This window comes from Alligator mississippiensis, chromosome 1 (genome assembly GCF_030867095.1).
Source record: "Alligator mississippiensis isolate rAllMis1 chromosome 1, rAllMis1, whole genome shotgun sequence".
Taxonomy (NCBI): Eukaryota; Metazoa; Chordata; order Crocodylia; family Alligatoridae; genus Alligator; species Alligator mississippiensis.
In genome coordinates, this window is record NC_081824.1 from 50,112,742 (window position 1) to 50,131,447 (window position 18,706).

The window sequence follows — 18,706 nt, forward strand, 5'->3', positions numbered from 1 at the left end:
GACTTATTTAAGCTGAACATCCTACTTAAACAAGTAACTGACTTGGCAGGCCCTGTCTTTCTTCTGTTTCTGAAACACAGTCTAGGCAAGAGCATTTCCTGCGGGAGTTGTTAGGTCTGAATAATAAAACAGATAAAACACAGAGAAGGCTAGGAAGAAAAGCACTTTCAGAGGTTAAAGGAGAACAACTGATTTTTAAAATGAATTAAATTGATAGAAATGTAGTTGGCCCAAAAGAAAGAAATGTGTTTTCCTGTGTATATATATATGATGTGGGCACTGTTGATAAAGGTAGCAGATATTAATATCTGGAAGCTATTGAAGTGGATCAGTGTTTTGTATTTCAATATAAATACTATGTTTCTCTATCTGATCTTGTTCCGTTTTCAATCTCTGTGAAATTCAGTAGCAAAACTCCTCATTTCTGGGACCACATTTGCCATTACCATAAAGAGGTCAGGTCAAAGGCATAGAAGACAGCACTAGGATCCCCTCTGTTTTCTCCTTGGAGCATTTGCACCTCAGCAGACCAATCAACAGTTCTCCTCAGGCTCAGGATCAGTTTGTTTTCACAGAAGAGCAAGATACACTGTGCAGAGCCCCTAAGACTTCACAGCTGCTTCAGCCCAGCTTCACTTTCATTCTCTACTGAAGGAGTTCCATAGGAAATGTGCCGACATACAACCTCCAGCCAACATCTGTCCCCAAGATCCCCTCTCACAGGTTTCCTTAATTCACTATTAAGCTTTCTGTCAAACATGAGGAAAAAGCAGGAGTGAGAGTGATCCTAGATTTTTAAAAATTGAACAGGAAGCATGAAATGCTTGTCTAGATAAGTTTTAAGTGTGCCTATAATTAATAAGTCTTAGAAGCTGCAGAAAGAGGAGCTTGAAATGCATATATAAATACGGGGTTATTTTGCTTAATGAATACAGCCCTAAACTTGGACAGGAGACATCGTCTTATTCTTTAGATTGCCAGAGGCTTGCAAGTTAACACATGGCACATTACTTTACCTCTCAAGATCTGTTTTTTCTTATCCATAAAATTGAGATAACATTTTCATAAAGCATTCTGAGATCTGCAGAGGTAAAGCATTAGGTAAGAATTACAATTATTAAGCCTACCTGATTATTAAAAAGTGGAGAAATAGAGCTCAAAGTGTCTAGTTGGCTAGGAATACGTGCTGTCATCCAAATTATCGAACTGCATAATCTCTAATAAGACAAGAAAGAGAATCAAAACAACTATCCAATTCACATGGCATTCCTAATTACCTTTGGCCCTAGGCTGATGCTGACCTATGTTATTTAAAATGGGAAGAATATGTCTTAATACTCTTATATTTTAAATGAAACTCTTGCATGAGATGTTGAGTAGGAAATAACACATGATTTATCACAATTTGCAGGTCATGTGACTGCAGAGGAGCCAGTAACAGATGCTATTTGTAATTCTCAAATGGCTCATTTGTAAGCACCACTTGACAATTTTTTTACTATGCACAGTTGAATGTGAGAGCAGAAAAGTCACTACAGATTGGAAAAAAAACTACATTTAAATGGCTCTGGCTTCAGGGGAATCATATTTAGAATGAATGACTATTCAGGATGAATGTTTAAAAACATGTTATTGGGATCATCGGCACAGAGACTTATGGGTAAAAAACTAAAATCATCTTTGTCTGCATCAAAACTTATTGACCTAAGTTAGTATTCCAAGAATTAGGTGCCAGGAAAAAGAATACAAGAAATATTGACAGCGTATACCACAATTAGACCTACTTCAAGTTAGACATGTTAGATTACAAATAAAATGCAGCTAACAGCCTACAAAAGTAGCAATTGTATGTTAGCACCAGTGTAGCATAATTTGGGAGGAACTAGGGATTGCCATTGTATGATATAGTTATACAGCACTTAACATGACCCCCAAATTTGTTTGGGGGTTTTATAAAAGTTATTAAATAATGTACCTTATATAGCCACTATATGGGACAATTCTGCAAAAGAAAAAAAAAGACATTCAAGCAAAGCCAAAGAACACAGTGTCTTATAGATATTTTAGCTATTTGACAGAGTTTGCACATGGACAGCGCCTACCTAAGAACTAATAGTAAAGTACAGGAGGTACAGCAAACACAGGCTAAAGATGGGAAATCAACTGCAGCATCCAAAGAGGCAACTGCAGAAACAATTATTTTGAGGACATGATTAGATAACCAGTCTTCTTCAGGAATAGTATTTACTGCTAGACGTGCAGTAAAGAGGCTGAAAAAATATCATATTGGTTGGTGTCATCCATCTCAACATCCATTTATTAATGTATCATTATGTAGCTCTTGTTTTCAGTCAATATTCTGTTTTATATGGATTTGATTTTTACAGAATGGTGCAACACTGGAATGTAACCTCAATTTACACAGGGTGAATGCAGCTAAGAAATAAAAGTACAGGTCTTCTAGAAATAAACTGAAGTCCCTTAATTATGCATACAGTTGTATTATTACCTGTATGTGATTTTAGCTTTATGATTAATATAAAGAGGATCTGACTGATAAAAAAGAAATTAATCTGGTAGAAATATAGTACTTTTTACTCTTTTTGTGTTTAGATCTTTGAGATACTGGATAGCCAGTGCTGACAGATCCCCTTTCCCTCCTGAACCCTAGTCTGTAAAGATGAAGAAAGCTTCAGCTTATTAAAACATGATAAAGCTCCCTTCTGAATCCCAAATAGGAATAGAATAATTTTAGTAATTTTTTTACAAAAAATGTTACATAAATATCTTTAAAACTTACAGAAATGTGAAAAGTTTTATATTAGCTATTATAGGAAGAAGGTGTTTTAAAACCCAAAGGGCCGTGTATACTTTTTTTGGCACACATGAAAATATTGTTTGTCAACTGTTCCTTCTCTGCAAGACACTGAAGTATTTTAAGAAATTTCTGGAACATTTTGTTTCATCCTTCCTTTTTCTGACCCAAGTTTTAATAGTTAATAGAGAGTTGTATAACCTGAATATACACTGTATATGGTTCTGCTAAATATTATGCCTTTAAAGTAATAAAAAGAAAAATAAAGTAATGAAGAGAATATAATATAATAATTGTGCAACAAATGTCTCTAATAAAAGATGTGAAATACAGCATAGGCTATCCACATTGTCACATTCTTTTTCTTTCTGGCTTTATAAAAACACAAATTTGATATTCTATTACTCTGTGGCTCAGAATCAAAAACCATGAGATAATAAACTAGTATTACAAGTTTATTATATCTTCAAATATAGAAATATATTCCAACATCAAATTTTAAAGAATAATATAATCTTCAGTTTCTTGTTCTTAAAATGGTACACCATTATTCAAAATATATTACTTAATGTACCCAAAATTCAGTTTCCATCAAATTCTATTTAGAATAAATTGGATTTAAAACAACATAATCATCTACCTCATCCATAAACAAACCCAAAACTTTTTTGAAGGAATTACTTATGCAATTTAAGTGCAATTATCTAATGGCCCAAACAGTAATTTACTGCAGAAATTTCATGAATATACATTATTATATGTACATTGCAATTAGGCATAGGTATAGAAGCAAATTAAGTATAAAATAATAATTGAAGTGTAATGATTTGAGGAAATATCTGAATAAAAAAACCTTTTAGTTTTTCAAAAAGTAAATGGACATTTAACAAAAAACTTAAGGGAATTTTCCAACAGGAAGATAAAATAAATTAATTTGTGGAAAGAAAGAAAGAAAGAAAGAAAGAAAGGCAGGAAGACAAAAAACAAAAATGCACACACACACATGTACACACATAATCACTTGTTCTGTGGACTATGCATTAAATAACCACAGCAAAACTGGATTTACTTGAACAGACATAATATGGTATGAACTGGATGTTTCTTAGTAATTTAAATAACGCTTTAAGAACTTCTTTAATATAGCAGTTTTTCTATTGAGCTGATTCATGATAAAGCCTATAAAATAATGAATGGTGTCAAGAAGGCAGATTAGTAGCTTCTATTGTCCTTATAACACTAAAAAAGGACACATTAATAAAATTAAAAGGTGGTAATTTCAAAAACTATAAATGGAAAAAAAATCATACAATGTGTAATTGTGAAACTGGTACAGGATGTTGCAGGCAAAAAGTAAGCAAGATTCAAAAATGGACTTCATATTTATATAAGTAGTAAGAATATACCAGCTATGATAGTTAATTCTAAACAAATTAGAAACACCTGTTAAATCTCATACCTTTGGGTTTTAAACTACTCTCTAACTACAGTAGACCCCCGATTTACGCGATTCCGACTTACGCGTGTCTCATATTTCCATGATTTTTTATTAGGGTCTGGATTGAAAAATGCCCCTCAACATGCACAAGGTTTGCATATATACATACATATATATGCAAACGCCTTGTAAGATTTGCAGGTGGAATCAAGCAGAGCTGTGCCGCCATTGTGCTGCCATTGTGGTAGCGGCATCTCAAGATGCATAGGTGAGATGCTAGATGCGCCTCCTAAAGGCAATTCTGCTGAGAAAAGGGGAAAAAAATGCTATGACTAAGGTATGTCTGGGGTATGCAACCCCTCACTATTTTATTATTTCCTATGGGAAAGTTGTTCCAACTTACATGAATTTGACTTACAAGAAATTCCCCCGGAATGCAATACTTGCGTAAATCAGGGGTCTACTGTATTAGAAATCATACCAGGAAGAAAAATTACCCACAATGGCCAAATGGCAACAGGGGCTTCATTCAACTTCCTATGAAACATCTGAGGCCATTAGCAAAGATAAATTACTAAGGCTAGGGAGACAGACATTCAAAAAGCCTGAGCCTGAATTGATTTAATCTTTGCAGGTCAGTTTACCTATCTGGCCAGGCTAAATCACTTTGTAATTTCACAGACAACCCAGACATGCAGGCACATGCCTGCAGTGGCTCAGGCTAGAAGCTGAGGGGGCACTACAGCAGCCTTCCCTTCCCTTCACAGAGCTGAGCTGAGGCCAGGCCTCAGCAGGATTAGGGAGAGTGCCCTGCCTTGATAACACAGCCTTTATAAGCTCTGTTACCAGCATTTATCACCCCATCAGAAAATAAACAGCCTCTATCATTATTTCAAGTTCTTCTTAAACAAAGGAAGGGAGGGACATTACCAGCTGAGCTGTTTATTAACTCCAAAAAGCCCTAAGCTGACACTGCTGTCTGCCACAGCATGGACTGTAGCCAGCATGTGGCCTGCTAGCTAATGCTGAGGTGTTTGTGTAAGGCAGAGGGGACAGGGGATCCCTGCTTAGCAGAGAGTGGTGAGGGGAGGGGGAGAGCAGAAGGAAGCCAGGCAGACGTTGCTGTGCCTGCAAGTCTCTGCCGGAGCTCCAGCCAGGGAGCAGAGGGGAGGGGCCAGCTCTGCTGTGGAGCAGAGAGCCCCACCAAGCCCAGAGAGCGAGACAGGATGCTGGGGGTCTCTGATTTAACTTAAACCAGCAACGGGTTTGGGACAGACATTGCATAAACCAGTGTTTGAGCCAAATCGGTTACGTCTGATTCTACATTCAACCAGGTTTATCTCAAACCAGTTTCAGCCATTTTCAAACTGGTTTATGTGCACTAAACATTTGTTCTGCTACAGGTTTAAACCAGTTTCTGATCACTTAAACCAGTTTATGTGTAATGTCAGTTGCTAGCCTTGATGAACGGATACGTTTTTGGCCTCAGCTGATGCAGGACATCAGTATATTTTCTATCTTTCTAAATGCCTCTCAGGGTACCAAATTAGCAAACTCAGCAAGAAAGGAGAGCTAAAAAGAACCAATTCTTTCATGACTATTCTCCTTTCACATACAGTGACTCTTACCTGTATCGTAGGGTGACTCACGTGTTTCTTTATTTTGTGCCATTGTTAAGTAAAAAAATATCTGTTATGTTACATATAATAGGTCAACATGATGTCTTTGAGGTAAGAAGATTATACCTCAGCTTTTTCTACTGTTGACTTGGAAAGTTATAGATAAAGGCTATCTACAGAACTCCTGAAGCTTTGAGCCTTTTGCAAAATCTACAACCTGCAAGCCAAGAAGTAACATGCTCCTCCATTTACACTGATTTTGTTAAAGAAAATAGTTATAACAATTATATGCAGTCTTCCAGTTCCTATGTTCTATCTACCATTTGTTTATTCAAACACTGTTCAACATTTCACTTTATCTAATAGAGCAGAACTTCTATAATAAAAATTATGTTTAGTCAAGCATTCTATTTAGGTTTCTTTTTTCTCTGTGACTCTTCTAAATAAATATCCCACCATAGTTTTCATTGGCACAACTTAATCAAATGTATTCCATTTCCTTTAACAATATAAAACAGTCACAAGAGTTCTGGAGTTTCTAACTTAAAAAAAAAACACTATACAAAGGTTTTCCCTTAAAACATTGCAATGGAATGAAATAGATCCCAGCATGATCAATTGAAAATATGCTTTGGAAGTTCTACTACATAAGTAAGGTGACTCATAAAATAAACTGTTTTGAAATTTTGCTCATACAAAAGAAACTATATACCTTTAAATAAATAAAAGCTACTATATACATTAAACTGTACATTTAAATGAGAGATGACATGAAATTGAATAAGTTTAGGGCTGGCTTTTCAGCAGCAAGGATGGTATCCTGACTTATAAGTCTGAATAAACTCTGGTTTTGATTTTTTTTTCCATTCTAGTGGCAGCCACATGAACGAACCACCATATTTCTGTATTTTTTCAAAATAACATTAGAACTATCATCAAAGTAAAGCACTGAGATTGCATTCAGTTTTGTAGGTGCACAGCATGGCTTGGGTACATGATCAGGAAACATAAGATGAACCTGAAAAAAAAGAAAAAACAAGCAGCTCATATATCAAATAGAAAGGTGCTGTGCCAAAATCCATGCAAAATATATCTCTCCAAACTCTCAGCATTTTTAAGTTTTAGTTATAGCTATTTTCATACAATGCTTACCTCCAAGAATGCTCTACTGATTTCAAAAGTGCAGTGAGAGCCATGCAATAACAGGAGATGGAGAGATAAATTAGGAGAAGCAGCCAAGAGACAAATTTGTTTTTCATATGATATTTGAAAAGAGTTAGAGTTAGACTCAGGAAGCACTTAAACATAGGGGTAATGCCATCTCTACTCAGGACAGCACTTGCATGCTTAACTTGAACCACGTGCTTAAGTCCCTGACTTCAATAGGACTTAAGCACATGCTAAAGTACTTTCCTGAATTTGGATGCTTTCTTGAATCAAAGCCTTGATAAAGGAAGAACATATGACATTTATTTCAGATAGCAAATGCCATGGAAGTGAAGGTTCTCACACAGAGGCTAAGCACAGAGATTCAAAAACCCTGAGGTGAAGCAATCTAAGTTTTGCGCTTTACTCTAAGCACCTGAGGTTAGATCAGAAGTGAACAGAACAGATGTTTGCCCTTCAGTGGGGGCAGGAAGCTTGCAAACTGCCCAGTTTGCAAGCTTGCAAACTGCCTGCACTGGCCAAAGCCAGAAGCTTCTGCACACTGCCCAGCAGCCTGTTGGGAAATGCCAAAGCCAACTGAGCAGCCAAGCAGCTGGCCACACCTGGTTGGCCAGCATGGCCCCTCTCCCCAGCCCTGCCCCCCTGCCAACAGCCAGGTGTCAGTGGTAGCAGGGGTGGGAACAGAGGTCTCTGCCCCAGCCCCTTCCCCAGACCCAAGCCAGCACAGCTGGGGGGTGAGGGGGCTGCACCAGGGGCCTCCATTCCCCAATCCATCCTGCCTCCCCTGTCACAGGCAGGATGTGAGGCTGGGGACAGAGGCTTTGCTGCCTCAGCTCTGTGACCACCCAGGAGGAAGGGCCAGCTAAGTTTTTCATGGGAGCGGCTGAACATGAGCCAAGTTACAACACACTTCAGTGCAAGGGGCCGAAGGAAGAGGGGACCACAAATGTACCTGGGATGCCAGTGGACTGCGACCTAACTTGAGTCACTAGAGGACCTAGTACAGAGGTTTGATAGACCAATCTAACATAAATCACTTAAGTCTGACAACACATTGATCCAGGTCTATATTAGACCAGGTTCTACCATTTTTAAACTAGTCTACATGCATTGAGCTTTATTCAGTTACAAGTATTAACTGGTTTCCGAGCACCTATACCAGTTTATGTGTAATATCTGTACCTGGCCAGAGCGTCTTGATTCTGAAAAGGGACTAAGAACAAGATTCTTCTTCAGCATCTTTACCATATTATCTTCCTAATTATGGTCCTAATTCTGCTCTCATTAAAGCCCAGAGCAGTTTTTTCACTGATTTTAGAAGGAGCAGAGTCAAGTCATGAAATGGGTGCAAGATGTAGGGATAGATGGATAATGATTTCTATGAGTTAGACTGGAGTAGGTCAATAGGTTAAACAGAAAGAAAGCAGTTTGGAACAGTATCCCAGTACTAACACAGATCTAGTGGAAATATCTGAGAATGGGAAAAACAAGTTCTTTGTACTTGAAAGAAGGTTGGAACTAATATTCTGCACAAGCTAAAGGGCTGATAACTGGGGAGGCCAGAAAGAAGGGAGTTATAATAGAAAGGGCAAGAGATTATTGAGGCATGGGTGAAGACTTCAACAGTAATAGGTTTCATTTGTATGTTAAGTCTTTCTAAATCTGTTATAGCCATCTGCCTAGCAGTGTTATAAGCCTGTAGTCTTTGCCAAACAGCAGAGAACAGTCAATCAGGAAACAAATTTAAATAACTGTTACCATGAGAAGATTTTTTAAAATAAGCAATAATAAATCCTGAAGTAGCAGTTTAGGAAGGGCTTAAACACATACATTTCAAAATTGCTTAACAAATGAAAGCAAAATATTGACAAAAGAGAGAATTTTCCTCTTCTAAGCAGATTTTCACTCTGCATAATCCTCTGGATTCTACTAACCCCACACCCACGAGCTCTCCAGTTTTAGGAACCATATATATTTGTCAGGGATACATTCAGTTTTTACAAAGTACAGTTTCCAACCCTCTCTATAATGAGGACAGGTTTGCACATATAAACTATGCACAAGAATTCTCTGTCTCCCCTCATTCCCTCCTCAGACCCATGCCTAGAACCCTTTAATCATGTAGCTGACATTTCCATTACTTTTTTAGGAGATGTGCCATTGCTGATAGCTAAGATGCTAGGGCCTCCATAAGCTGTGTTCTGGATATTTGCCAGTGAGACTGCTCCTCTTCTAAACAGCTTTTATAGATTCTGACCAGTCTGGGTCACAAGATCAAGTTGACAGCTCAGTGATATGAGGAGCAGCTGGATGTGGTGGATTAAGTCACATGGGAGCTCCTGAAGCTGAATCCTGGTTCTAACACTGACTCTATCTGTGATCTCAGTCAAGTCACATGATCATTCTGCCAAAACAAATCCTTAGATCCAAACACACCTGCACTCCATGAAGTGCTGATAAAATTTTTATAGTCTCTAATAAATGTGATACTAGCATATGGAAATAGGTTGAGATTTTCAAAATCCTTCTGCATCAGCCTACCTCTGATTTCTCAGAAGTCAGTGGGAGTATATCCATTTACTCACTGACTTCAGTAAAAGAGATACATCTATTCAAATTATTTTATTTGGGAAAGTTTTTTTACTGCTGTAGGCAACTTAGATCTTTTTCCAGGAACAAACAAGTGCTGGACCAAAGGCTTCCCCCATGCTTCTTTAAAAAAAGGCAGTTAAATTTGAAGAGGTACTGAGGAAAAAGCACTTCCCAACCCAAAGAGCAGACCTTTTCAAAATGATGTAATCACAATGGGTGGGGATTGATTACATTTGTGTTTGGGTGGGATGCATGAATAACTATTTCCCAAACCATCCCCATATGCACACCTTGAGTAATTCTAGATTTTGTAAAATTAAAAACAGAAAGCTTTCAGCTACTGTTATCCCAACTAATTTATGTGCAGTTAAAATTCCATTAGGCGCATAGACTTTTGACTACACAATGGAATGCATGTGTAGAACAGGCAGAGGCAGTATACAGTTCCTAAAAGGCCACAAAAAGGAGGGAAAATTAAAGCATCTGATTTTAAATACAGAAATTTGAAAAAAAGATTCTACAAAGTAAGTCTGGTAGATACTTGGAAAAATTAAGTGCCCAAAAGAAAGGATCCTTGTATAGTTGTATCTTGCGTGATACATGATTATATAAGAGACATCTTACCTAAGGTATCGTTGGCTTTGGTAGGTTTTCTGGGCAATGTCTACATAATGATAAATAGTTATTGACCTACTTCTCTTCAGTTATTCATTGCAGATATATGATTATCTTCAGCATCATAAACACATTGGTATATTCCTTGCCAAGTAATACCACACTTTCACTTCTTTTACACAACACGTCTTGCTTATTTCTAACCTGTGTCTTCCTCCCTTCTTCTACCCTCCCTCCCTGTGTTTCAGTTCTTGCTCAATTGACTGTCAGGATGGAGGATACAAGATCAGTGAAGTTTTGGCTGGTGCTAACTGAGACATGAGAGGTTGAATGGGAGGAAGGGGAAATAAGACATTTTAAGCATTTTTCTGATAACAGCTGAAAACAGTCACTGTACACTAGTATAATGTATTCATGTTAATAAGGAGGTCAAAAGTTGTATAAAATACTTGGAAATTGGGTGGGAATATTCTTTTGCTTCTTGCTATGACAGTATATTCATATATTATTGTATTTTAAATGGAATGTAAACCTATCACGCTGGGCATTCTGGACATTTCATCCACTTGCCATTGCAATCATTGAAGCGTGTCTTTGTAATGGGTTGTAATTTAAACAAAAATAATCCAAACCTAATACTTATAAACAAAGAGGAAGATGCAGTCATTGCACAAGGATTCTTTGTGCTCAAAAAATGATATAACATAGACATACCAAAGTCTGAACAATGGCATGGTTGGTAGCATTCATGTGGGCATTGAGTGGAAAAGAACATTCTCCATCACAGTAAAAGGCCGCATAACCCTCTGGAGCAATAATCCAATCCTGAGAGAGAGAGGAGAGAGACAAAGTAGATGAAAAAGCACTCAATCCTTTCTAATTCAAATGTGTATCAACCAAAATTGGGTCTGTGTATCACATGGTCCGGGAAAAAAAATAAACCTTAAAATAAGGTATATATATTTTCAGAAATAGTCCTAATCTCCTTTCCTAGAAAACAAAAGTGAAAATTATGTTAAACTAGAATTATATATTGAATAGCCTGCGTAACCAAACTCTGAGGGAATTCAGGAAACTATATGTACAAACAAGCCTTTAAAATATGTTTCCTCCTTTCAAATTCTTGCATACTTTCTAGTTCAGTGTAAATATGCAAAATGCACCACTCTCCACCATACCCAATATCATTGATGCTATGATTTGCATGAAACTAAAAATATGTATAGTCATTAAAACTGCATGTGACCATACACATTAGGGATATCACAGGATAATCCATTTTGGATGCCTTTACTGAACTAGAAAGCATCTGAGAATTATTCACAGAGAATGAAAAGTATTTTAATAGTTTAGTTATTCTCCCTTAGCCTGGCAGAGGTGATCGTGGTCTGGGGACAGAGTATTAAGTACAGATTGTTGAGGTTAACCCTATTTTCACTTTAGCTAGATTCAGTTTTAGTTTCACGGATCTAATTCTGAACAGTTTTACTTGGTTAAGTGTTCACATTAAGAAAGATTATGGCATATTACATTGTCAAGATTTTCAGAATGCCTTACAAAACTGTGGGCCAGATTCTATCTGTGTGTAGAAAAATCTAGAGAACTGAAGGTACTTGGAAAACTTTGTCTAGTAAAAAGAGTGGTGAAGTGGTTAGGGCTTGAGATAGGGAGATCTGAATTCAAGTCTCTGACCTGCAACAGATAGTTGTATGATCTAAGAAAGCCATTCATCCTTTCTATGCCTCAGAATCTCTTCCTTGCCTCACTGAAGGATTGTGAGAGTAAATAGATAAAATATAAGATATTACAGTATTTTATAAGGCAATATGAGTAGCTAAAATAGAAAATGTAGAATTCTTGAAAGGCCATTGAGGGAGTTAAAGTTTAACTCTGTAGAATAAGCAGGGAGCTCTAGTCCCGCAGATGCCCTATAATCTACATACAAAGTATGCAAGAAACCATAGAAAACAGAAGCGGTTGGGCAAGTGCCTGCTACACCATCTCTGCTACCTGAACACAGAGTAAAACAGCTTTCTTTCATTGGTTGGGAATGACCTATCATTATTCCTGAAAATAAAGATGTCCCTCTAATCAGCTTTCTTTTAGTCTGATAAAGGTAAAATTGAGGCTTTTCTGGGCTTTGTTGCCTTCATGGCTACATTTCACAATCAGACAGGTTGAGTTAATTTTGAAGTATATCAATGCCACTTATCCAGAAAAAGGGGTTGCAGCTGGATAGTATGGACCATCCTGTGTGCCCCTATATCTCTAAGAGTAAGACCCCACAATATCCTGTTCACAGCTGTCATTATGTGGTACTTGTAGAGAGCCAAATTTGGATTTCAAACATTCCTGTACCTTTGAGATGATCAGAGCTGGAATTATGGCTCCTCAAATACGAAAAAGGCTTGAATGGCACTACTGATGAACCCCTAAACGAAATATTGAGGATGTTCTAATCTGGTATAATGGGAGCCCACCTCTAATGAAATGTATACCTTTTTCCAGGCTATTAATGTTTGAAGGATTTGTCACATACCAGTCAATTCTTTCCTTGCAGAGATCAATGAGGTAGAAAAAAGTAAACAGTTCTAGAGCTATTGCCAAAGGCAAACATATAGTTTAACAGATAACTGCAAAATGATTGTTCCATCTGCCTCCTTTAATTTAGTTCCAATTATCATCAGGAAAAATACAACTATTGGATGACTCTAAAAAGAAATAGCACAAATTAAAATGCATAGCCTTTGTTTTCATACCTGCCATCCCAAGTCACGGAAGCTCACATAAAGTTCATGTTTTTTACAGGCTTGTTTTTGTTCACTTGTGTTATAATCTACAGAAAACAAAAGCAAAAAACCCAACACATTTAGCAATACTGAGTTAAGTATTAGTTTTGTTAAGTTTTCAGAAAAACATAAAGAGGAATGGAACAGAAAAAAATGCCTATTATTTTGTTAAAGATGGTTAAAAAAACAACATACACCTTTGAGGTTCAGAATCCCACATCTCAGGCTTGTATGATTTGAGGATATAGTGGAAACAATGCCTCTAGTACTATCAGAAAATTTTTACCCACTACCTACTTACTGAGTAGCTTTGTAGGTCTGATAATATTGCAGAATTAATTCTGCAAGCTGGAAGATGGACACCAGGGGCCTGATCAAAATTTACTGAACCCAAGTGCCACACAAATAGACTGGAAGCCCAATTTCAAATTAAAAATAAAATGTTTTCAAAATTATGTTTAAATAATACAGGTTAATTAGTTACAGTTATTTAAATATTGCTGCATTTTGTAGTGTTATATTTTAAACATTTTCTAACTTATTTACATAAGTATATATATTTTCACCAAGAACCTTCAATTGTTAACAAGGTAAACAGGTAGCAAAACAGATGCTTTTTAAGGACTTGAATCACTGCCAGAGATTTCCCAGGCTGGAGGGAAACAGAAAGCTTTCTCTGAACTCCCTTGTTAGGGAAGAGCATACTTTCTAGGGAAGAGAGAAGACTGCTTCTCTATTGCCTCCAACAGGGTGAGAAGAGAGAGAGATAGGGCAAATGACCTCGTGCCACCCAGGCACCACCTGTGGAGTTCATAGGATCATAAGATAGTAAACGCTGGAAGAGAACTCATGAGGTCATGTAGTCCAGCTCCATGCTCCCTGACTAAATTATTTCAGACAACTGCCTGCTCTAGCTCTGTGGTTGTCATTCCTGTTAATACAACTAAGTGTGCTGTTAGCTCATATACAGTTAATGGTCTACCATAAACCCCTGGTCCTTCTTTGCAGTGCTGCAGCCTAAGCCAGCCATTCCCCAATCTGTATTTGTGTATGCAATTATTGTGTTCCAAGTACAGGACTTTGCACTTGTCCATGTTGAATCTCATCTCATTGATTGGAAACTATTTTTCCATTCTATTCTGGTTATTCTGGATCCTAGTCCTGCCCTCCAGAGTGTACATCTACAGCTAGCTCGGTGTTATCCATTAATTAGCTATGTGTGTACTCAATCCATCATCATTAATGAATCATGAATGAAAATGCTGAACAATACAGACCCCAGGATAGACCACTGTGGTACCTCATTTGGTAACTCCTCCCAACTAGGAATTATGTTTAAAAATCATTTAAAAAAACCCAAAGAAAAATGGAAACTGAAAAGCAAAAGTGTGTGTGTGTAAGTTTTAAGTTTTTAATAAAAATTTTGGTTTTCTTATTCTAATTTCTAAAGTTCCTATTCTGATTTATAAGCTGATTTCTAGGTTTTGTTATTTTTCACAAAAAAAAAAAAAAGCTTCAAAAAACAGTTTAAAAAAAAGTTTGCTTGGAAAATTTAGAAGTGGATTTTTGTTCAACTTCTAATGAAAAATAATTGACATTTTTCTGTTAGTACTCTCCAAATACTGTTAAATGAAGTGAACAGCTTTTTTATGTTGCCTCTGGAACATACATTAAGTTCCTTAGAGAAATTGTCACTGGCAGTTCTTGTTAGAAGTTGGGCCTTCATCCTACAAGCTTCCGTCAGCTCATTAGAGGAAGATTCTGAAATATGTGCCTAACTTTTGTTAAAAATGTAATGACATAAATAAATAATTTCATCATTATCTTAAATTTACAAACAAAGAAATCAAAGAAATACAGACCATCTAGTTTTTCCTTTGCTGTGCAATCAAATTAAGTGTACTTAGTCCGTCTCTGACAGACACAGACTTTTGTCAAATCTATTCTTAAAACTTCTGAGAAAGGGAATTCAACAAACTTACCCAAATACCTAAAGTAAATCTTCTTTGCTACAAATTAAGCTAATTACACTTTGTCCCACCCCAGTGGATATGAAGAACAATAGTTCATTGTTCTCTTTATAAACATTTTACTTATTTGAAGATAGTTATCCTATGTTCCCTAAGTCTTCTCCTGATCAGACTAAACAAACTCCATTCTTTCAACCTTCCTAATACGTCATGCTTTCCAAACCTCTTATTTTTGTTCTGCTCCTTTGGACTCTCTCCAAGGTATCTGGATTGTTTTTTAAAGCATGGTACCCAAAACTAGATGATGTATTCCACCTGAGACATCACCAGCACCAAGTATAATGGAAAATTCCTTCCAATGTCTTGTATATGAGAATCATGTTAATTCATTCTCAAATGAGATCTGCCTTTTTTTCTTGTCATACTACTACATTGCTGATTCAGATTTCATTTGTTATCCACTATAGCCCCTGAATCCTTTCAAACCATATTGCTGCTCAGCCAGTTATTCCCCATGTTGTACTTGTGCATTTGATTTCCATTTTCTAAATATAGTACACTGAATTTGTCATAACTGAATTTTATTTTATTGATATTGGACCGCTTCTTCAATTTATCAAGATTGTTAGGAATTCTAATGCTGTCTTCCAGAGTACTTGCTGTCTCTCCCAGTTTGATATCAATCTGCAAATGCTATATGTGTAGGCTCTAATTCATTATCCAAATCACAAATGGAAATATTGAAGGACTTTACTTGAAATGGTAGTGCTGAGGTGATCTTGTTGGCATAATGGTCCAAGAGATATGTGACAGTCAAGAATTTTTGTGGGAGATATTTTTTATTGGAGCAACTGTGTTGTCAATTAGGGTATAGAAATAGGCAAGCTTCTGCGTATCATTACACCCTTCCTCAGGCCTTCCCAATTTGACAGTCAGTCATTTATAATGCTTCTCTAATGACAGCTTTTTCAATCGCACTTGTGCCTCTTATCTTATAATAATTTCAAATAGGTCATATTTCCCTAGGTTGCTTATAAAAGCTTCATATGAGAAAGTGCTAAAATCTTTACAGCCACCCAGATATATTGCATTTACTACTTCTCCTTTATCTCCTAGACAAGTTTACCCTGTCAAAGAAAAACTAAATTGGTTTGACATGACTGTCCCTGCTGAATCAATGGTGGCTTTCTTATGACCTTATAAACCGGACTCTTTCATAATTTACCCCAGTGTATTTCTGGGTATCCAAGGTAATGAACAGAAATAACAATTGTATCAATATTATACAATACTTATGTAGGCTGTTACAGCCTAACTATTAGGGCTGCATATTTTTGTAGCAACACAAGTAAAGCAAAACCATTGTAACTTTAACCTTGTTTCTTCAGAGTTAAAATTACAGTAATTTGACTAACTTGTATGACTACAGGGGTATGTAGATGTAACAGTTACATCATAACAGCTGATTTGCACTCCCAAGTTGCAGTTTCCCTTCCTTTTTGGAAGCCATTAAAACATATGTTTGCCCTATGGCCAAAGTTAGGGTAACTAGTTTATCATTCCCCAGATCCTCCTTTCCCCCCTTCTTAAACATAGATATTATGTTTGCCCTTCTTCAGTCCTCTGGAACGTCCCTTCTCCTCCAGGAGTTCATGACAATAATTGTTAATAGTGCAGAAATTGCTTGGGCTAGTTGCCTTTAAGTACCTTAGAGTGAGTTTCATCAGACCCTGCCAACTTGAATACATTTAAATCATCCAAATATTCCTCAACCTGTTCTTTTCCTATTCTGCCCTCTGGCCCATTCCACTTTTTAAATGAAAAATATTACATTTCTTGTCCCAGTTAAACATTTTTTTCTGAAGACTGAAGAAAAAAGCCCATTCCATACTTCAGCCTTCTCTCTGTCCATGATCTGCTCCTCCACCCCATTAAATAATGAACTGCATTATTTTTATCATCCTTTTATTTCTAACATATTTATAGGACTTATAGGATTTGCTCAATTATTTTGCTGAAGTGGGCTTTACTACCCACCACTGTGCAATACTGAATCCTTAGTTAATAATGCCTATAAGCCAAATACTATATTTTAACTTCTTAAAAGTTTTCTTTGCTAATTTTACATGAATATTAATGTGCTTGACTTCTACCAGCACTGATTCTCACTGAGAGTAAATTTTAAACTCATGTGCACCAGCTCCCAAAGTAAATTTTAAATGAATATTCTATGGAAATCTACACAAGATTGGTTATATGAATAACAATCACAAAGTGAAGGAATAGAAACAATGCCAAAAGTCATTTCAAATTTTGGTCATAGAGTTTAGAGTAAGAAGTTATAGCATAAGCAAGATGTATGGAATATATTCCCAAGTAAAACACAATCAGAAAGCAGTGAAATTTGGAGTATAAATTGTTCTTTATCAAGTTTTTCCTCAGCCAATAGCTTTTTACTTTTATATATAAACACAAAATTTTTATCACCAAAAATATAACAGAATGGTCATGAGGCTTGTGGAAGTATATATATTTGGAATCATAAGGCTCATGCCCATTCTCTGATAGTTTGGGTTATAAAGGGTTTGTGTTTTACAGAAAGATATGTATCCAGTGCATAACATTATATAAATAACCTAGGATAACACAGGTTTAATACATTTTTCAAGTAATTTCCAGGATATTCAGCTATACATATACATATTTACATATACACACATATATACATATACATATATATATATATATACATACACATATACATATACATATATATGTGTGTGTGTGTGTGTGTATGTGTGCGTGTATGTATGTGTGTATACACACACAAACATGCACACACACACATATATGGCTGAATATACTGGAAATTATATATATTTAATATATTTGAAAATATATTAAACCTGTGTTATCCTACATTATTCATATGATGTTATGCATTGAATACATATCTTTCTGTAAAACAGCTAAACCACACACCTATTTAGAATGCTAAATAACTAAAGCAAATCCATATTCCTTCTCAAAATTCTGCCATTTGTATGAGACAAATGTTGTGTGTAATGTAACATTGCATAAAAGTAGCCAGGGTGACATTTACAATAAGATCAGATGCCAAGGATTGCATTTCATATAGTGTAGCTTCAAGGTCCATATGCTTATTCTGTCAGGAATCAAAACCATGGGATATTGTGACTAAATAAACTTTCTACTTAAGCCATTCAGGGATTGCAGTTAAGTTCCAAATCCATATGTGACAGAAAAGTCTTTGGAAAAAGGGCAAGAAAATCAAATGTGTTATTCATAAAAAATGTAGGGCAGTCAGGAAGAATTTTTTTGAAGGAGATAGGCTCATTTATATTTACTTCTGCCTGAATGTGCAATCACAAAGCACTATATGTTCAATTAATTAGTGTGCTATCCACCAATAAAATCTAGGAAAGGCGCAGTTAAGTTTCCTATTCTTATAATATTGTAAACAAAATGTCCACAGCCATGCTTTGGACTTTCAGGGTATAAGAACGTTTTCAAGATTTAATTATACATTTTGTTTTGAGCTGTTTATTCTTTTTTTGTCTTTTCTGACAAAATTCACTAGAATTTAATGCTGGATGCTTTATACAACCCTCCCCCCCCCCTTTTTATCCATTTCAGTGACATGTTTAAAAGCCAAAAATAACCTTTTCTTTGACTGAAAT

At 36.3% G+C, this 18,706-nt stretch overlaps 1 protein-coding gene across 4 annotated transcripts in view; it reads right to left on the reverse strand.

Moving 5' to 3' along the window:
• Positions 1–18,706, reverse strand: part of BMP5 (bone morphogenetic protein 5) — a 109,999-nt gene that overhangs the window by 23,928 nt on the left and 67,365 nt on the right. For 2 of the 4 annotated variants that reach the window (XM_019497007.2, XM_006272661.4), the window contains 3 exons: positions 13,006–13,082; positions 10,961–11,071; positions 1–6,890 (listed from right to left, as the gene is read on the reverse strand). The exon at positions 1–6,890 is cut by the window's left edge and continues 23,928 nt beyond it. In XM_019497007.2, the coding sequence (XP_019352552.2) occupies positions 6,741–6,890; positions 10,961–11,071; positions 13,006–13,082 (338 nt within the window). In that variant the 3' untranslated portion in view covers positions 1–6,740. The remainder of the gene's footprint in view (positions 6,891–10,960; positions 11,072–13,005; positions 13,083–18,706) is intronic. The other 2 variants (XR_009463323.1, XR_009463324.1) reach the window with 2 other exon arrangements.